General features: G+C 51.9%; 1 protein-coding gene across 1 annotated transcript in view; it reads right to left on the bottom strand.

Annotated features, from left to right (window-relative positions):
* Positions 1–9751: 9751 nt before the first annotated feature.
* The window catches only part of GRIN3B (glutamate ionotropic receptor NMDA type subunit 3B), a 102442-nt gene continuing 91654 nt past the window's right edge, over positions 9752–20539 (bottom strand). Inside the window, exons 7-10 of the mRNA XM_060233135.1 lie at positions 20335–20486; positions 18175–18339; positions 16811–16878; positions 9752–10184 (exon numbers count right to left, since the gene is read on the bottom strand). Of these exons, the coding sequence (XP_060089118.1) occupies positions 9794–10184; positions 16811–16878; positions 18175–18339; positions 20335–20486 (776 nt within the window). The 3' untranslated portion in view covers positions 9752–9793. The remainder of the gene's footprint in view (positions 10185–16810; positions 16879–18174; positions 18340–20334; positions 20487–20539) is intronic.

The following is a 20539-nucleotide window of genomic DNA, read 5'->3' as shown; positions in this document are numbered from 1 at the left end:
GGGTGAAGTCCCCCACATCTCCTTCTTGCCTTGGGAGCTCCTGCCCCTTCTTCTCCCTGCCCTCAGGACAACCCCCACCCCCCCCGAAAAATATATCAGCTGGAGATCTAGACCCAACTCTTCCCCTGGCTGAGCACTTAGATTTGCACTGGAGCTGGGTTGGGCTTCAGGGAGAGGGAGGACAGGTATTGCACTTAGACCCCCCCCCTGTGGTTCGTATCAGGGCCGGGAAGTGCGGGGAAAGGGGCAGAGAGGAGAGCGAGAGGTCGAAGAGAGAGCAGGCCTACCAACAGGAGGGCATAAGGTTTTTTTCCCTTCTGCGTGCTAAATCCAGGGCGGCGACTGTAACTTCAGCCGGAGAAGTTCCGAGCCGGCACCCTGCGGCTTTGATAGGCCCGGCCTTCGAACGTCGTCAGCCGTGGATGTGAATGAAATCTCACAGCACCGTGGAAAGCAGTCAGTTTAGAGAGAACTGCGGATTCGCAGGGAAGGGGTGTGCGGGTGTGTTAATCGACACGACGCTGTTGGAAGGGTTCGGGAAGAGTTCGGCTTCTCCAGTCGGGCGCCCATCCCGCTACTTACGGATGAATCCACCAGGGTGGGCCGCCCAACTGGGTTTTGTGGTTCAGCGCCCTTTCTGGCGGGCAGTTGGTCCGGAGGTTAAGGAAGCTGGGAGGGGGGGAGCAGGAGAGACCCCCGAGGACCGTTTCCTTAAGATAGGTCCCCAAACCAATCCATAGAGACAGGAAAAAGAAGGCGGCAGGTGGGATAAGAGTGAATCTTCCCAGCGCTTAGAAATAATCGTCGAATGTCTGCTGAAATTTGGGTTTGGTCGTTGAGGCATCTGACGCTTGCGGTTTGTGTTCCAGTGCAGTCCCCTCCCCCCAAAACACACACACACGCACACACAGAGCCCCCCCCCCCAACCTTTGCTGATGCTGCATGATTGAGTTGTCATTGTTTCCCCTCCCCCCCAGTGCCTTCTCTCGTGAGATGCCTTCTCTGTATTTTTTGAGGTTGTCCTCTCACATGTCCAGAGTTACCCTTTCTTGGAAGTCGGGCAGGTAGATTTTCAGACAGCTCCCCCCTTCTTAAAGTGGGGAGGGGACTGGTCCCCATCACTTCGAGAGAGCACTGGGGCATCACAGCAACTGCGTTCGCAGAACCGACGCTCGGGTGCCTTTTCGAGACCCCACTGATTTCCGGCAATAGCAGAGGGGCAGTTGGGCATATATGGGAGCCGGGGGGTGCCCGGGTTGAACTCTTCGGTCGGGGATCCAGCTCCTTATGGAATTGTCTTGTCTCTCGCCCCTTCCCCCACCCGAGGGTCCAAGTTGGGCATTTGGGTAAGGACGGAGGCACTGCTGGGTGCATGGGAAGTTCACACCGAGAGGAGGTTCACTTTGGACCCGTGTAAATGCCTCAGGATGGCATCCTGGATTAGATTCGGGCAGGGGCTGGGACGGCCTCGACCTTTGCTCAAGGGGATGGGGGGGGGGGGGCGTGCAGCTTTAGGTTGCAGGACTCAAAGCTTCCTAAAGACTTCAGCTGGCCAAACCCCTCACCTGCGTCATCTAACCAGGCGAGGACAAAGGCTCGTGCGGCCCCACCTCGAGAGTAAGCCGCCGCGTCCAGAGCTGGCCACCTCATCTGTCCGGGATTAGGGTTTTTAGTTTGGCGGGGTAGGGTGCGGGAACGAGAGGCGGGAGCCGAACCAAAACCATACAACGAATGAAGAGTAGCGTTCATTCTATTTAATTGTACAAAATGTGTATTATATATATAATAAATACTATATCTTAACAGAGTCACTGTATTGCTTTTTTTTTTTCCTTATTAGAGACAGTCGGATGAGATCCAAGAAAGTCAGTGAAAGAAATCCAGCAATTCGGGGATGGGGGGGTTAAGGGAGTAAACGTTTGCAGGGAGAAATCTTTTGCAGCAAGCTATCAACTCTCCAAAGAATCCGGATATTCTCTGACATCTCCCTACATCTTGGTTCTACTCCATTGCTAACTTGGGGTTTGTTTGTTTGTCTTGAAATGTGCATTCTTCCTCCTTTGCTTTCTCCCACTTTTCAGAACTCCGCATTTGCCTCCCTTAACATCGGGCTGCTGGCAAAAGGGCCCAAGGAGGACACTGGCGCTTCCCAATCCACCCCTGCGGAATCCCATGACACAGTTGGAGGGATTGTGTCCAGGGCTTTCTTTTGTAGCAAGAACTGGTTTGCATATTAGGCCACACCCTCCCTGATGTAGCCAATCCTCCAAGAGCTTACAGGACTCTTCATACAGGGCCTAGTGTAAGCTCCAGGATTGGACACATCAGAGGGCGGGTCCTAATATGCAAAGGAATTCCTGCTCCAAAAAAAGGCCTGATTGTGTCCCAAAATGTTAAGGTCCCTTGGAGCCTATGTTTGGCACCCTCTGTCGCTTGGGTTGCAGTAGATCTGGACACTTTTTTCCCTTAATGAAACCTTTAAATCTCTCCACTTGTAGTTTTTGGAGAAAATTGTTGTGTCAGAGTTCTGGCCCAGAAGAAGAAGCCAAAACGATGGAAGCAGAGAGTGTAGAAATCACTTGGGGAGGGAAACAGCTTATTTTTTCCTAGCGACTCCCTATGTCCAGTTTCTCCGCTTTGCTGAAGCTAAAAAAACAAAACAAAAGTGCTTTGGAAGATGGAAAAGGTTCCACTGTTCCGTCCGGTACATTTTCCTTCTGCCCTCCTCAAAGGAGCTTTGTGACATACAGCATCTTCCTTTCTTACAGCAACAACCTTTTGAAGTGGGCTAGGCTGAGGGAGCTGGGGGATTTGTGAACCTGGCTCTCACAGACACCTAGAAGATGATGATATTGGATTTATATCCCACCCTGTACTCTGAATCTCAGAGTCTCAGAGCGGTTTACAATCTCCTTTCCCTTCCTTCCCCACAACAGACACCCTGTGAGGCGAGTGGGGCTGAGAGAGCGCTCCCAGAAGCTGCCCTTTCAAGGACAGAGTCTCAGAGCAGCCTACAATCTCCTTTCCCTTCCTCCCCCACAACAGACACCCTGTGAGGTGGGTGGGGCTGAGATAGTTCTCCCAGAAGCTGCCCTTTCAAGGACAGAGTCTCAGAGCAGCCTACAATCTCCTTTCCCTTTCTCCCCCACAACAGACACCTTGCGAGGCGGGTGGGGCTGAGAGAGCTCTCCCAGAAGCTGCCCTTTCAAGGACAGAGTCTCAGGTCGGCCTACAATCTCCTTTCCCTTCCTCCCCCACAACAGACACCCTGTGAGGCGGGTGGGGCTGAGAGAGTTCTCCCAGAAGCTGCCCTTTCAAGGACAGTCTCAGAGCGGCCTACAATCTCCTTTCCCTTCCTCCCCCACAACAGACACCCTGTGAGGTGGGTGGGGCCGAGAGGGCTCTCCCAGAAGCTGCACTTTCAAGGAAACCTCTGCCAGAGCCATGGCTGACTTAAGGCCATCCCAGTAGCTGCAGGTGGAGGAGTGGGGAATCAAACCCGGTTCTCCCAGATAAGAGTCCGTGCACTTAACCACTACACCAAACTGGCTCTAAACCTAGTTTAGCAACTACCCATTTTGGTAAGTTCTTTGGTCCTGCAAAAAGCAGTTTTCTTTGGGCATGGTTAAGGCTGGGGCGGGGGGTGGGGGAGAAATGGATGTGCATATTCAAAGGTCGAGTGTGGAGAGAAACAGGGCTGTCGCCCTCTGAGCATGTTTTACTCACCGAGGGGAAAATATATTTTTCAAAACGTCCCATCCTGAACACTCTTTTGTTGTGGTCCTGTCTATAGGTGTGTAAGGCAGGCTGCAATATTATCTCTGGCAAGGGGCTTCCGAAAGCCTCTTTAGCGAGAACGTGGCAGCAAGAAGATTAGAACTTGGGACCTCCCCTGGTCTGCTCATTCAGCCTAGCAGCTGACAGATGTGAGAGGAAAGAAGATTTTTTTTGCAAAGCAGACGCCCAAAAGCTGCCGCTGCATATATAAATGGGGAAAGAAAATGTGTCACACCGAGGGTCAACTGGAAGCGCTTCGTTTTGGCTGGATTGTGCCCAGTGTCTGCTGCCTGCCATAGTTATGTCCCTGCAGAGCTCACTTTTGGCAGCTGTCTTCCAACCTCGTTTCTGATTCGTTAGGAAAACGTTCCATCAAGATTGTGCAGAGCGAATCAAGTGCTCCGGAAACGGAACACTGATGCGTGTGAGTTTCCGCCTGAACATCGTCGACGACACTCAAGGCCATCTAAGTTCTGTTTTGAAATAAACAGAAGGGGGGGAAAAAACAGTCTTTTGAAACAAGACCAGGTGCACATTCTGTCCCAACGTCCGTGGTTCCAAAATGCTAACTCGTATGTAACAGCCTCTGTCGTAGCCAGAAAACCTTTTAATCGTACAAAAAATAACTGGGTTCGGGCGGGGGGGATGTCCTAGTGGACTTTTGAGTGGGGGGGGGTCCTGCAGTAGCAGCAACCCCCCCACCTCCCTCCCTTCCGGCCAAAGTGCTTTTAAAAAGGAGGAGACAAGCCTCGTGTCACGTGGGGGGGGGGGGGGGAGACTGCTTCCAGATGCGCTTTATTACTCCGGAGTGGGTCCCTCTCGGTCCAAACGCAGCTAAGAAGCACTTTACATGGCCGGGAGCAGGGGTAGAATTCTAGCAGGCGCTCCTTTGCATATTAGGCCACACCCTCCCTGATGTAGCCAATCCTCCAAGAGCTTACAAGGCTCTTTTTTTGGTAAGCTCTTGGAGGATTGGCTACCTCAGGGGGTGGGGCCTAATATGCAAAGGAGCGCCTGCTAGAAACCCACCTCTGGCCAGAAGCATCTCCTCTTTGAGTTGTGCAGAATCTTGATTCCCTGCTCTGTTGACATGAATTTTTCACGGTAGTTAAGTTAGGGTTCCCATACCTTGAAAAGCGAACCAGAGAACGAATTTCCCAACTGCTTCGAACAAGCGATCGCTATGACAGATCTTGTGTTAAATACCCCTCCGATTTAAGCGGCGATCATTGCTACTGGCTGGGAATATTCTTAACCTTCCAACCCCAAAACAGGATATCGGATAACCCTAGTTAAATTTTAAAAAAAAAAAAATTAAACAGGAGGGGGAGGTATTCTTTGTTGGTTAAGGTTCCCAGCTCTGGGTTCGAGAATACCTCAAGATTTCAGGGAGGGGGGTTTGGGGAAAGGAGGGATTTCAACAGGCTACAAGCAATGTTTCCTCTAAGCTGCAGAGTCTTGTGAGCAAAAATTCTACTTTGTGAGCTACTGGCATGAAAGTGGAGAGCTGCTGCAGGAATTATTGTGCTCTGGGGCCGTTTGTTTCCTGAGCGAAGACAAAAACGTGTGAGCTGGAGGCTACAAATCTGTGAGCTAGCTCACGCTCACTCAGCTTAGAGGGAACATTGGCTACATCACCGTAGAATCCACCCTCCGAAACAACCATTTCTTGCAGGGGAACTGATCTCTCTCCCATGGAGACCAGCCGTAACAGATCTCCATTCACCCTGTTTCTTTCCCGCCTTCCCGGGCTCTTCTTTATTCTTAACAGTCACACCCCTATAGGTTGATCAGGGGTGGAATTCTAGCAGGAGCTCCTTTACATATTTGGCCACACCCCCTAGTTTAGCCAATCCTCCTGGAACTTAACATAGACCCTGTAAGAAGAGCCCTGTAAGTTTCAGGAAGACTGGCTACATCAGGGGTGTGTGGCCTAATATGCAAAGGAGCTCCTGCTAGAATCCCACCCCGGACTGTCTGTGAAGATAAAGGCTCCCAATTGAGAACACAGTTAAAAATCAATTACCGAGCCCTCCCTTCTTCCCTGCGAAGGCAAGCACAAGACAAGTTCAGTCTTTGTGGTGCTCTTTTGAAGAAAAGAGCCCCGTGGCGCAGAGTGGTAAAGCTGCAGTACTGCAGTCGGAGCCCTCTGCTCCCGACCTGAGTTCGATCCCGACGGAAGCTAGGTTCAGGCAGCCGGCTCCAGGTTGACTCTGCCTTCCATCCTTCCGAGGTTGGTAAAATGAGTCCCCAGATTGCTGCGGGGGAAAACCTAAAAGACTGGGGAAGGCAATGGCAAACCACCCCGTAAAAAGTCTGCCGTGAAAATGTTATGAAAGCAATGTCACCCCAGAGTTGGAGACGACTGGTGCTTGCACAGGGGATGGCCCTTTAAATTTTTAAGAAAAAACTAATTGATGGGGACGCGTGTCCCCGAGACCGTTTGGATTCTGCAAGGAATCGCTTTTTGCCTCGTCTCTGCTGAGCACTGCTCCAGGATTTCCCAGAATAGTCCTTGGCTGAAATTCCTTCTGCCAACTTGCCAAATACCTTCCCCTACCCCCGCCACGCAAGCCCCTGAATAGTTAAATCCCTGAATTTCCCCCCTTGTGAAGCCTGCGAGGGGCAGCTTACCCCCGTCACGTTTCACGACTAGAAGCAGGGGTGCAATTCTAGCAGGAGCTCCTTTGCATATTAGGCCGCACCCCTCTGATGTAACCAATTCTCCAAGAGCTTACAAGGCTCTTTTTTGTAAGCTCTTGGAGGATTGGCTACATCGGAGGGGTGTGGCCTAATATGCAAAGGAGCTCTTGCTAGGGCGCAGGTTTTAAAAAATGTGGGCATTTCTTGATTAGGAGCAGCAGAGCGGAACACAATGGGGCGGAACACTGAATTATTATTATTATTTTGCTTTTTTGCCATCAAGTCACAATCGACTTGTGGCCACCCTGTAGCGTTTTATGCCGGGGGAGCTATTTTAGGGAGAGGGGGTGGAAAACAGAGACCATTTATGTCAGAAACTGATCTTACCGAGTTCTTCTGCATCCTAATTGCTCTTTCGGGGAGAAAGACTTTCTAGAACCTGATCAAAACAACGGTCCAAACAAGTCTCTCTGGCCCTTATCCCGTCAACTTTTAAGCTAAATTTTGCTGAATTCTGCGAGGAGTCGCCAAGAACAGCGTTCGCAGGGGTGTCCCAATGCCCCATGGAGCCCTAGGCAGACTCACTGCCTGGCACCCCGCCCCCCAGCACCTCCTCCTCACTGCCGCTAGCCCGTTCCAGCCTGCCACCACCGCCCCCACCCTCGAAGCTCACTGCGAGTAAAAGTAAGCCCTGCTGGCTACTCGCAGCCCGTGCCTGTGTGTTTTGTTAAGCAACGTCTCTTACTTTTACTCGCAGTGAGCTTCGGAGGGGGAGGGTGCGAGAACGGCAGCAGGGGGCGGCCATGGCGGGCCAGAGGGGGCTAGCGGCGGCAGCAGCGGGGGGAGGGAGGCAAACTAGGTGCTTGCCTGGGGCACTGGAGGGGGGAGGAGCCCAAGTTGCCGTCCCCTGCCTCCCGGCAGCCTAGGCAACCGCCTAGTTTGCCTAGTGGGCGAGCTGGCCCTGAGCGTTCGCAGCTGAAGGTTGGCAAACCAACCGGGACTTCCAAGAACCGGCGGGCCACAACCAGGCTTTGACTGAGACAGATTCCCCACTAGCCTGATGCCGCTCTCATGTTCCTCTTCTCCGTGGGGGTTCCGTCGGATTTCACACTATCTGCCCCGGAGCTGCAACTCACTTTGCCTTTTTCGCACGGCAAACAGAAACCGGTTTTTGGAGGATCTTGCTTGCTGCGCAAAAGAGGCGGAGCGAGTTGCAACCCCGGGACAGATAGTGTGAAATCCGACGGAAGCTCCGCGGAGAAGAGGAGTGAGAGCGGCATAAGGCTAGTGGGGAATCGGTTGCCATGATGACTGTTCCCCTCCCTCTTAGGGGAGGGCTGTCCTTGAATTTCCCACCCTCCTGGCGGTTAAGGACCAGGTTGGAGGGCTCTTTTTGTGAGCTAAGTGGGCGGGGCCTCATGGCAGGTGCGATGGTTCTGGAGCGGGGGGAGTAGGTGGGCAGGCTAGAGAGCCTTCCGATTGGCCCTCAGGACTGTCCATCAGGGTGGGGCTGCTCACCAGCAGCGGCCATCTTAACTGGCATGCTCAAAGTACCGCAGGGAAGGCAGCAGCGGTTGCTTCCAGCTTCGAAACAAATCGATGAAAACCAGCCGGTGAAGCCAGCAACTTAGCCTAGCACCAAATAAAAGAACTGGTTTTTTTTTTTAAATATAAAACTGCAGATGGGTTTGAGAATCGACCAGGAAAGAGAGGGATATGTAACTGCAGCCAGGGCCGGATTAACAATCAAGCCAAGTAGGCACTGGCCTATGGACCCCCACGCCTTTAAGGGCCCCAGGCCAGCTTCCCCCACCTCCCCGATTTCCCCCCTGCTTGCAGCCCTCCCAGCCGGCATGTGCAGCCAGCAATTGAGCCGCTCTTTGCCCGACTTGCCTGGTGAGGCTGCTGCTGGCGTCATCGCCAAGTATGCCTCTCTCTGCCTCTTCCCTGCAGCTTCGTCACAGGGGCTTTCGAGAAGGGGCCTGCAGGCTAAAAGCGGGTGGCAGGGCGGGTGCTCCGACTCTGAGATAATTTGCGAGGGGCTCCCGGAGTTTTCTACTGCCTAGGGGCCTCCACAGGGTTTAATCTGGCACCTGACTGCAGCTTCCTTGAGCTGAATCCTGCCTGGGATAGTGGTGCCGTGCTGGCACCCTCTGGTTAGTCCAGGCCCCAGCAGTCACTACCTAAGGACCAGGATTAAGCCCCTACATGCTGAGCTCTGGACTACTGGTTTCCCTCCAGTGCTGCCCTCTCGTGAACCAGGCTTCGCCACTCAAGGTTTGGCCAAGCTACTTCCCGTTGCTTCCGCCAGCTGGCCAAAATCGTCCATGCTCCTTCCCAGGGGTGGGATTCTAGCAGGAGCGCCTTTGCATATTAGGCCACACCCAATGATGTAGCCAATCCTCCAAGAGCTTACAAGGCTCCTTTTTTGTAAGCTCTTGGAGGATTGCCTACATCGGGAGGGTGTGGCCTAATATGTAACGGAACTCCTGCTAGGATTCCACCCCTGCTCCTTCCCCACGTCGGAGATCCCTTGAACCAGAGCTGGTGGGGATCAAACCGGAGATATCCCTCATGCACCGGAGGAGGAGGAGGTTGGATTCATACCCCGCCCTTCACTACCCAAAGGAGTCTTAGCGCAGCTTACAATCTCCTTTCCCTTCCTCTCCCCACAACAGACACCCCTGTGAGGCATGCGGGGCTGAGAGAGCTCAGAGAGAACCGTTCTTGAGCAGAACAGCCCTGAAAGAACCTGGCTTAAGGTCACTCAGCAGGTGCACGTGAAGGAGTGGGGAATCAAACCTGGTTCTCCCAGATTAAGAGCCCACACTCCTAACCACTGTGCCAAACTGGCTCTCTCTGCAGCTGCTCTTCTAAAAGAACTTCTGGCTGCACACCCTTGGCCCCAACCTGACTCAGCCTTGCCCCTTTCAGTGGCTCAGGGAGGGAAAGGGCCTTTCTCCACCCCCCACCCACCCTCAGCGCTTGAGATGCTGAAACCAGAAATGGAGATCTGGCTTGCAGGGTCCTGCCCATCACCCTCCCCAAAAGATACAGGCTTATCCCAAAACTTACAAAGAGAGCCCTCGACCAGGTTAGCCTTTCAGGAGGGGTGAGGAGGCTGAAGGATGTTCCCAGCACATCCTCCTAGATCCCAGACCCCATCTACCTCCGTCCCCGAACGCTCGCCTGCTTGGGCAGAATCTGGTTGAGGAAGCAAGTGCAGGCAAGGCCCGTAACATCACCTAGCCCACTTTCCCGGTTCGGCATCTGCCTCGTTCACCATCAAATGTGCAAACTGGCAGCTATCCCGTCTCTTGCATTGAGACCGGGCTCTGCTCGCCCCTGGAGGAGGAGAGGCCCCTGGGCCCCATCACCTCTCTTCCTTGCTTTGCTGGATCAGGGCTTTCAAGGCAGGGGGCAGCCGGGGGGCTTTGGGGGGCGGCGGTCCCAGGGCCACCATCAGCTCGCTCTTCCGCACCAGCGCGGCCCGGAGCTGCTCCCGCATGTCGGCGATTCGGCTCTCCAGTTCCTCCAACTCCTTCTCCTGGGCCTCCTTGCAGACCTGCTGGGGGTCCTGTCCATTCATGCAGTGCCAGACCGGCGCCTCCCGCTCGTCCTCGGACGCCTCGTCCGGCACGTTCTCGATGTTGAAGTGCACCCGCTTGTCCTCCTTCTTCACCGTGGCGCGGCGGAGGTTGTTCCAGCTGGGCTGGCTGGCTGGCGGCTCCTCCGCTTCTTCCTGGCTCTTCTCGATGTTGCACCTTGGGGGAGGAAGGAAGTGGGGAAGAGAAGAATGTAAGAGAAGCCATGTTGGATCAGGCCAGTGGACCATCCTGTCCAACACTCTGTGTCACATAAGAGAAGCCATGTTGGATCAGGCCAATGGCCCATCCAGTCCAACACTCTGTGTCACAGAAGAACATAAGAGAAGCCATGTTAGATCAGGCCAGTGGCCCATCCAGTCCAACACTGTGTGTCACATAAGAACATAAGAGAAGCCCTGTTGGATCAGGCCAATGGCCCATCCAATCCAACACTCTGTGTCACAGAAGAACATAAGAGAAGCCCTGTTGGATCAGGCCAGTGGCCCCTCCAGTCCAACACTCTGTGTCACATAAGAACATAAGAGAAGCCCTGCTGGATCAGGCCAGTGGCCCCTCCAGTCCAACACTCTGTGTCACAGAAGAACATAAGAGAAGCCCTGTTGGATCAGGCCAGTGGCCCATCCAGTCCAACACTCTGTGTCACAGAAGAACATAAGAGAAGCCCTGTTGGATCAGGCCAATGGCCCATCCAGTCCAACACTCTGTGTCACATAAGAACATAAGAGAAGCCCTGCTGGATCAGGCCAATGGCCCATCCAGTCCAACACTCTGTGTCACAGAAGAACATAAGAGAAGCCCTGTTGGATTAGGCCAATGGCCCATCCAGTCCAACACTGTGTGTCACATAAGAACATAAGAGAAGCCCTGTTGGATCAGGCCAATGGCCCATCCAGTCCAACACTCTGTGTCACATAAGAACATAAGAGAAGCCCTGTTGGATCAGGCCAATGGCCCATACAGTCCAACACTCTGTGTCACAGAAGAACATAAGAGAAGCCCTGTTGGATCAGGCCGGTGGCCCATCCAGTCCAACACTCTGTGTCACATAAGAACATAAGAGAAGCCCTGTTGGATCAGGCCAATGGCCCATCCAGTCCAACACTGTGTGTCACATAAGAACATAAGAGAAGCCCTGTTGGATCAGGCCAATGGCCCATCCAGTCCAACACTGTGTGTCACAGAAGAACATAAGAGAAGCCCTGTTGGATCAGGCCAATGGCCCATCCAGTCCAACACTCTGTGTCACAGAAGAACATAAGAGAAGCCCTGCTGGATCAGGCCAATGGCCCATCCAGTCCAACACTCTGTGTCACAGAAGAACATAAGAGAAGCCCTGTTGGATCAGGCCAATGGCCCATCCAGTCCAACACTCTGTGTCACAGAAGAACATAAGAGAAGCCCTGTTGGATCAGGCCAATGGCCCATCCAGTCCAACACTCTGTGTCACAGAAGAACATAAGAGAAGCCCTGTTGGATCAGGCCAATGGCCCATCCAGTCCAACACTCTGTGTCACATAAGAACATAAGAGAAGCCCTGTTGGATCAGGCCAATGGCCCATCCAGTCCAACACTCTGTGTCACAGAAGAACATAAGAGAAGCCCTGTTGGATCAGGCCAATGGCCCATCCAGTCCAACACTCTGTGTCACATAAGAACATAAGAGAAGCCCTGCTGGATCAGGCCAATGGCCCATACAGTCCAACACTCTGTGTCACAGAAGAACATAAGAGAAGCCCTGTTGGATCAGGCCAATGGCCCATCCAGTCCAACACTCTGTGTCACATAAGAACATAAGAGAAGCCCTGTTGGATCAGGCCAATGGCCCATCCAGTCCAACACTCTGTGTCACATAAGAACATAAGAGAAGCCCTGTTGGATCAGGCCAATGGCCCATCCAGTCCAACACTCTGTGTCACATAAGAACATAAGAGAAGCCCTGCTGGATCAGGCCAATGGCCCATACAGTCCAACACTCTGTGTCACAGAAGAACATAAGAGAAGCCCTGTTGGATCAGGCCAATGGCCCATCCAGTCCAACACTCTGTGTCACATAAGAACATAAGAGAAGCCCTGTTGGATCAGGCCAATGGCCCATCCAGTCCAACACTCTGTGTCACATAAGAACATAAGAGAAGCCCTGTTGGATCAGGCCAATGGCCCCTCCAGTCCAGCACTCTGTGTCACATAAGAACATAAGAGAAGCGCTGTTGGATCAGGCCAATGGCCCATACAGTCCAACACTCTGTGTCACAGAAGAACATAAGAGAAGCCCTGTTGGATTAGGCCAGTGGCCCCTCCAGTCCAACACTCTGTGTCACATAAGAACATAAGAGAAGCCCTGCTGGATCAGGCCAGTGGCCCCTCCAGTCCAACACTCTGTGTCACAGAAGAACATAAGAGAAGCCCTGTTGGATCAGGCCAGTGGCCCATCCAGTCCAACACTCTGTGTCACAGAAGAACATAAGAGAAGCCCTGTTGGATCAGGCCAATGGCCCATCCAGTCCAACACTCTGTGTCACATAAGAACATAAGAGAAGCCCTGCTGGATCAGGCCAATGGCCCATCCAGTCCAACACTCTGTGTCACAGAAGAACATAAGAGAAGCCCTGTTGGATTAGGCCAATGGCCCATCCAGTCCAACACTGTGTGTCACATAAGAACATAAGAGAAGCCCTGTTGGATCAGGCCAATGGCCCATCCAGTCCAACACTCTGTGTCACATAAGAACATAAGAGAAGCCCTGTTGGATCAGGCCAATGGCCCATACAGTCCAACACTCTGTGTCACAGAAGAACATAAGAGAAGCCCTGTTGGATCAGGCCGGTGGCCCATCCAGTCCAACACTCTGTGTCACATAAGAACATAAGAGAAGCCCTGTTGGATCAGGCCAATGGCCCATCCAGTCCAACACTGTGTGTCACATAAGAACATAAGAGAAGCCCTGTTGGATCAGGCCAATGGCCCATCCAGTCCAACACTGTGTGTCACAGAAGAACATAAGAGAAGCCCTGTTGGATCAGGCCAATGGCCCATCCAGTCCAACACTCTGTGTCACAGAAGAACATAAGAGAAGCCCTGCTGGATCAGGCCAATGGCCCATCCAGTCCAACACTCTGTGTCACAGAAGAACATAAGAGAAGCCCTGTTGGATCAGGCCAATGGCCCATCCAGTCCAACACTCTGTGTCACAGAAGAACATAAGAGAAGCCCTGTTGGATCAGGCCAATGGCCCATCCAGTCCAACACTCTGTGTCACAGAAGAACATAAGAGAAGCCCTGTTGGATCAGGCCAATGGCCCATCCAGTCCAACACTCTGTGTCACATAAGAACATAAGAGAAGCCCTGTTGGATCAGGCCAATGGCCCATCCAGTCCAACACTCTGTGTCACAGAAGAACATAAGAGAAGCCCTGTTGGATCAGGCCAATGGCCCATCCAGTCCAACACTCTGTGTCACATAAGAACATAAGAGAAGCCCTGCTGGATCAGGCCAATGGCCCATACAGTCCAACACTCTGTGTCACAGAAGAACATAAGAGAAGCCCTGTTGGATCAGGCCAATGGCCCATCCAGTCCAACACTCTGTGTCACATAAGAACATAAGAGAAGCCCTGTTGGATCAGGCCAATGGCCCATCCAGTCCAACACTCTGTGTCACATAAGAACATAAGAGAAGCCCTGTTGGATCAGGCCAATGGCCCATCCAGTCCAACACTCTGTGTCACATAAGAACATAAGAGAAGCCCTGCTGGATCAGGCCAATGGCCCATACAGTCCAACACTCTGTGTCACAGAAGAACATAAGAGAAGCCCTGTTGGATCAGGCCAATGGCCCATCCAGTCCAACACTCTGTGTCACATAAGAACATAAGAGAAGCCCTGTTGGATCAGGCCAATGGCCCATCCAGTCCAACACTCTGTGTCACATAAGAACATAAGAGAAGCCCTGTTGGATCAGGCCAATGGCCCCTCCAGTCCAGCACTCTGTGTCACATAAGAACATAAGAGAAGCGCTGTTGGATCAGGCCAATGGCCCCTCCAGTCCAACACTCTGTGTCACAGAAGAACATAAGAGAAGCCCTGTTGGATCAGGCCAATGGCCCATCCAGTCCAACACTGTGTGTCACATAAGAACATAAGAGAAGCCCTGTTGGATCAGGCCAATGGCCCATCCAGTCCAACACTCTGTGTCACATAAGAGAAGCCCTGTTGGATCAGGCCAATGGCCCATCCAGTCCAACACTCTGTGTCACAGAAGAACATAAGAGAAGCCCTGTTGGATCAGGCCAATGGCCCATCCAGTCCAACACTCTGTGTCACATAAGAACATAAGAGAAGCCCTGTTGGATCAGGCCAATGGCCCATCCAGTCCAACACTCTGTGTCACATAAGAACATAAGAGAAGCCCTGTTGGATCAGGCCAATGGCCCATCCAGTCCAACACTCTGTGTCACATAAGAACATAAGAGAAGCCCTGTTGGATCAGGCCAATGGCCCCTCCAGTCCAGCACTCTGTGTCACATAAGAACATAAGAGAAGCGCTGTTGGATCAGGCCAATGGCCCCTCCAGTCCAGCACTCTGTGTCACATAAGAACATAAGAGAGAAGCCCTGTTGGATCAGGCCAGTGGCCCATCCAGTCCAACACTGTGTCACAGAAGAACATAAGAGAAGCCCTGTTGGATCAGGCCAATGGCCCATCCAGTCCAACACTCTGTGTCACATAAGAACATAAGAGAAGCCCTGTTGGATCAGGCCAATGGCCCCTCCAGTCCAGCACTCTGTGTCACATAAGAACATAAGAGAAGCGCTGTTGGATCAGGCCAATGGCCCCTCCAGTCCAACACTCTGTGTCACAGAAGAACATAAGAGAAGCCCTGTTGGATCAGGCCAATGGCCCATCCAGTCCAACACTCTGTGTCACACAGTGGCCAAAAAACCCCAGGTGCCATCGGGAGGTTCATTAGTGGGGCCAGGACACTAGAAGCCCTCCCACTGTGCCCCCCCAAAGCACCAAGAATACAGAGTGTCACTGCCCAAGACATAAGAAAAGCCATGTTGGATCAGGCCAATGGCTTATCTAGTCCAACACTCTGTGACCCACAGTGGCCAAAACACCCAGGTGCCATCAGGAGGTCAACCAGTGGGGCCAGGACACTAGAAGCCCTCCCACTGTGCCCCCTCAAAGCACCAAGGATACAGAGCATCACTACCCCAGACATAAGAACATAAGAGAAGCCATGTTGGAGCAGGTTAGTACTAAAAGAAAGCAGCTAGCAAAGGAAAGAAAACCAGCCCCGTACTCTAAAGTAAAATGCAGCAGATTGGAATGTATTTATATTTATTAAAACATTTTAACTTTGCTTTCCAGAGGTCAGCAGGGAAGAACCAGCTGACTATCCCTGGACCAAAGGAGGCCAAACTCCAAAACACCCGTACACGGGCCTTCTCCATCGCAGCTCCACAATTATGGAACCAGCTCCCAGAAGTGCGAGCCCTGCGGTGCCTTGACCAGGGCCTGCAAAACCACCCTTTTCAGGATGGCCTTTGCTGGCTGAGAGACCGCTGTTGGGTGACTTTCGCTATTATCATTTATAAATGGAATTAGCACCTGGAAACTTGTATAATACTCAATTAATTGGAATGTTTTAAAGCTAATGTGATTTTAAACTCTGTATCATATTTATGAAATGTTGTTAGCCGCCCTGAGCCCGCCTCGGCGGGCAGGGCGGGATACAAATAAAATTTTATTATTATTATATTTCCCTTGTGGGCCAATGAGAACATAGGAACATAAGAGAAGCCATGTTGGATCAGGCCAGTGGCCCATCCAGTCCAACACTCTGTGTCACATAAGAACATAAGAGAAGCCCTGTTGGATCAGGCCAGTGGCCCATCCAGTCCAACACTCTGTGTCACGTAAGAACATAAGAGAAGCCCTGTTGGATCAGGCCAGTGGCCCATCCAGTCCAACACTCTGTGTCACATAAGAACATAAGAGAAGCCCTGTTGGATCAGGCCAGTGGCCCATCCAGTCCAACACTCTGTGTCACAGAAGAACATCAGAGAAGCATAAGGTTGACTCAGGTTGACTCAGCCTTCCATCCTTTCGAGGTTGGTCAAAGGAGTCCCCAGCTTGCTGGGGGGAAAGTGTAAAAGACTGGGGAAGGCACTGGCAAACCACCCTGTAAAAAGTCTGCCGTGAAAACGTTGTGAAAGCAGCATCACCCCAGAGTCGGAAACGACTGGTGCTTGCGCAGGGGACCTTCCCTTTCCTTGCTGTATTCACAGCTTCGTAACTCACTCCTGCGTCCCATTTTAGAGAAATCAGGAGACTGTTAGGATGCAATGAATGTCTGTAGACTCCTGAGCAGTTTCTCCCGAAAGACACTGAAACAGTAGCCAAGTGGCCATTATGATATGCCAAAGGATTTTGTAACCATAGTTTTAATCGGTAACGATGTTTCTCAATTTTAACTGTACCTTTTACATTTCATGGGTCATTTTTATTCTGTATAACTTGGTAAGTCTTTTACTCTGGATAACTGATTTCTTTTATGCCAATAAAGACTGCTGCTGCTGATAATGATGATGATGAATATTTATATTCTCCCCCTTCCTGAAAAGCAATCCTCTCCGTCACATCGTCATTGCCAGCAGGTTAATTTTGGCGACATAAATAAATGCATGTGCGCTTCAAGATCTTATTGCAAGAAGAGCAGCAAAAAGGCCAACTCAGCAAGCTGGCTGTAGCCCGCCAAATGCAACATAAGTATAACTTACTTTTTCTCCAGATTTAGTCTCTTGATCCTCTGCTCTTCCAAACTCATATTTAGAGCCCGGTGTATTTTCTGGTATATGCATATATTTAAAAAAAAGAAGAAGGCAGGGTTTGGAATCAGGTATTGCAAAGAAAAGTCTCTGAGCGCATGCAAATTGCATGTGTTACCAATACACCCTCTAAGAAGAAGACGACATTGGATTTATATTCCGCCCTCCACTCAAGAGACTCAGAGCGGCCTACAATCTCCTTTCCCTTCCTCCCCCACAACAGACACCCTGTGAGGTGGGTGGGGCTGAGAGGGCTCTCACAGCAGCTGCCCTTTCAAGGACAGAGTCTCAGAGCTGTTCACAATCTCCTTTCCCTTCCTCCCCCACAACAGACACCCTGTGAGGTGGGTGGGGCTGAGAACTCCCAGAAGCTGCCCTTTCAAGGACAGAGTCTCAGAGTGGCCTACAATCTCCTTTCCCTTCCTCCCCCACAACAGACACCCTGGGAGGTGGGTGGGGCTGAGAGAGCTCTCCCAGAAGCTGCCCTTTCAAGGACAGAGTCTCAGAGCGGCCTACAATCTCCTTTCCCTTCCTCCCCCACAACAGACACCCTGGGAGGTGGGTGGGGCTGAGAGAGCTCTCCCAGAAGCTGCCCTTTCAAGGACAGAGTCTCAGAGAGGCCTACAATCTTTTTTCCCTTCCTCCCCCACAACAGACACCCTGTGAGGTGGATGGGGCTGAGAGAGCTCTCCCAGAAGCTGCCCTTTCAAGGACAGAGTCTCAGAGTGGCCTACAATCTCCTTTCCCTTCCTCCCTCACAACAGACACTCTGTGAAGTGGGTGGGGCTGAGAGGGCTCTCCCAGAAGCTGCCCTTTCAAGAACAGTTTCAGAGTGGCCTACAATCTCCTTTCCCTTCCCCCCCCACAACAGACACCCTGTGAGGTGGGTGGGGCTGAGAGGGCTCTCACAGCAGCTGCCCTTTCAAGGACAGAGTCTCGGAGAGGCCTACAATCTTTTTTCCCTTCCTCCCCCACAACAGACACCCTGTGAGGTGGGTGGGGCTGAGAGGGCTCTCACAGCAGCTGCCCTTTCAAGGACAGCTCTGCCAGAGCTATGGCTGACCCAAGGCCATTCCAGCAGCTGCAAGTGGAGGAGTGGGGAATCAAAGCGGGTTTTCCCAGATAAGCGTCCAAACACTTAACCGCTACACCAAACTGGGAATTGCATTCCGTTTTAAAGATGAGGCTTAGAAAACATGTTAGCTGAATTTTGCATTTTGTTTAAAAAAAGAAAGAAAGTAAAACCCCCAGGATTGATTTGAACATCTCTAGTGTAGAGTTATGTGAGTGACGGGAGCCCCACCAGCAGATCTTACCTGGCTGGTATGGAGCCAGTAGTTGAACTTCTTCTTGCGCCGGATGCGGGGTAAGATGAGGCGGAAAAAGATGTGCTCCCCCAAGGAGGTGAGCAGTGAGCCGCAGAGCCCGATACAAAGCAGAACGAAGAGGCCGGAGAAGTGGTAGATTCCCATCTGTAGGGTCTAGGCAGGAAGAGGGGAAAGTACCAAATTACTATGGCCTGTAGGCAGGCGTCAGATTCAGCCGGAGCTCATAGGAGGCACAGCTCCTGAACCTTTCTGACGTCCCCCCTCCTCCCCATCTACCTTGTCCGTTGAATCGGAGGTGCAGCTGCATAACAATCCCTGGGTGAGGAGAGCGGGCAGCCAGCCAGCCACCAGGGGCTTTGCCGCGCCCCCAGAAACCCTCATGGACCCCTGGAGAAGCCCACACCACCCTTTCTCCACGTCTTATGTGATTTTGGAAGGCTTGCTGGCCCAGGAGAGCCCCAGGCGAGCGAGGCCTGCTTGGGCTGCCTGGATCTCTAGCCAGCCCAAGCAGGCCTCGTTGTCCGGGGCTCTCCTTTCTTGCATCGGGTTGCTTTTGGCTGGGGGGGATACGCTAACGAGCTCCGCTACCTATTTTTCTCCAAAATGACCCCTGGCTGTAGGGATTGGGGAAAGTGGCTGCTGTCGTTTATGCCCGAAGTTCTCTCTCATGGGGTCTGCTGAGACCCACCTCCTGCCCTCCCCTCAAACCCACCATCTTCTGAAACCAACCACTGCCAAGGATTGGCTTCTGGCCCTTTAGATCAGGGGTGTCAAACATATGGCACAGGGGCCAAATCAGGCCCTCGGACAGCTCCTATCAGGCTCCTGAGCAATTGGCTGTTATCTTTTCCTTTTCTCTCTCTCTTGCTTCGTTCTGCATCACAGCTTACTTTGCCAGGCTTGCTCAATCGCACAGGAGCAACAGAGCAAAACCTCTTATTTTCTCTGCTGGCTGAGGCTCCTCCCTTGGGGAGGAAGGGAGGAGGAATAGCTTGCTTTGCCAGGCTCTCTCAATTGCACAGCAGAGCAACTGAGCCAAGCCTCTCTTCCTTCTATTAGTGGAGGCTCCTCCCCCTCCTGGTCCCCTGGGGAAGGAAGGAAAGAGCCAGAGCTTCCTTTGCCCAGTTCCCTGGATCCCATGGGAGAAAATGCAAAGAAAGCACTTTTAACACCACCGAATGCCACAGTTTTAAGCATTTTTTAAAAATATTTGTTTGTCTGGGTCCTTTATAAAGTTTATATCTCTGCTACCTGGCATGACATTTTATGATACACATGGCCTGGCCCAACTGTCAAGCATGCATATTTCTGTGTGCCATGATGGTCCATAAGACAAAGAGCAGAACACTAACCTCTCCTGCTCCCCCCTCATTTACAACCTTTGGGCAAGTAATAAATCCATCTGGCCCAAGGATGTTTATGTTAGCCTGGCTGGTAACAGCGCGATGTGCCTCTCCCCCAGATTCACACAGCCAGGTCTTATCTGCTCTCAGAGAAAGTGTGAGAAGGGGAGATGTTTTTATTAACTTACATTCCTTAGTAATAAAAGAGATACTATGTAGTAGCCTTTGAACCCGTGACTCAAATTGCATCTGTATGTTATCCTTTGAAGCTATCCTATAAAGTAACTATGTGAGTCTGTACATGTCATTACTTCCAAGGATTCCGTCCTTGGCAAAGCTATGGAGTTTCTACAATAAAGCAACTTTTGATTCAATAACAAAAGACTGATTATTGAGCAATATCGATGCTTGGCACCGACAAGGTCGTATTTATGTCAGATGCAGCCCTCATAACAAATTAGTTCAACACTCCAGCTTTAATTTCATTTAATTTAATTTTTCAATTTATACCCTGTCCTATCCTGCAAGCAGGCTCTGGGCGGCTTGCAACGTTAAAAACAACTTCAGATGCTTTGCTTGTGTTCCCCTTTGCCCCATAACTTCTTCTGACTCCCCATCCTGACACTTTGATCCGGGGCACGACTTCTCCCCCATCCAGTGACGGCTTGTCCGGGCGGCTCCCTCACGATGCCCCCCTGTGAGGGGGTCAAGAAGCTGGTGGCTTCACTTCAGCGGAGGTCGACCGCCTAATAATAACAATTATTGCCTGGCATTGTGTGTAGTACAGCCAGGAAGGCCACAGTACCTCTGTGACGGCAAAGACCCGCTTCCCGCAGGGCACCATCTTGTACCACTTGTCATGCAGCAGGTCCATGAAGCCGGCCGACTTGTATCGGCTGATGAACTCAGAGATATTGGAAGTCAGAGGCGAGTTCTGGGGCAGGCCGATGCCATAGCCTGGAGGAGAACGCACAGATATGCCAGGTGGGTGGAGGGGGGAAAGATAGAGA

This window comes from Heteronotia binoei, chromosome 2 (assembly GCF_032191835.1).
Source record: "Heteronotia binoei isolate CCM8104 ecotype False Entrance Well chromosome 2, APGP_CSIRO_Hbin_v1, whole genome shotgun sequence".
NCBI lineage: Eukaryota > Metazoa > Chordata > Lepidosauria > Squamata > Gekkonidae > Heteronotia > Heteronotia binoei.
The sequence above is the reverse complement of the archived record's forward strand: the minus strand, read 5'-3'. Positions and strand labels throughout refer to the sequence as shown.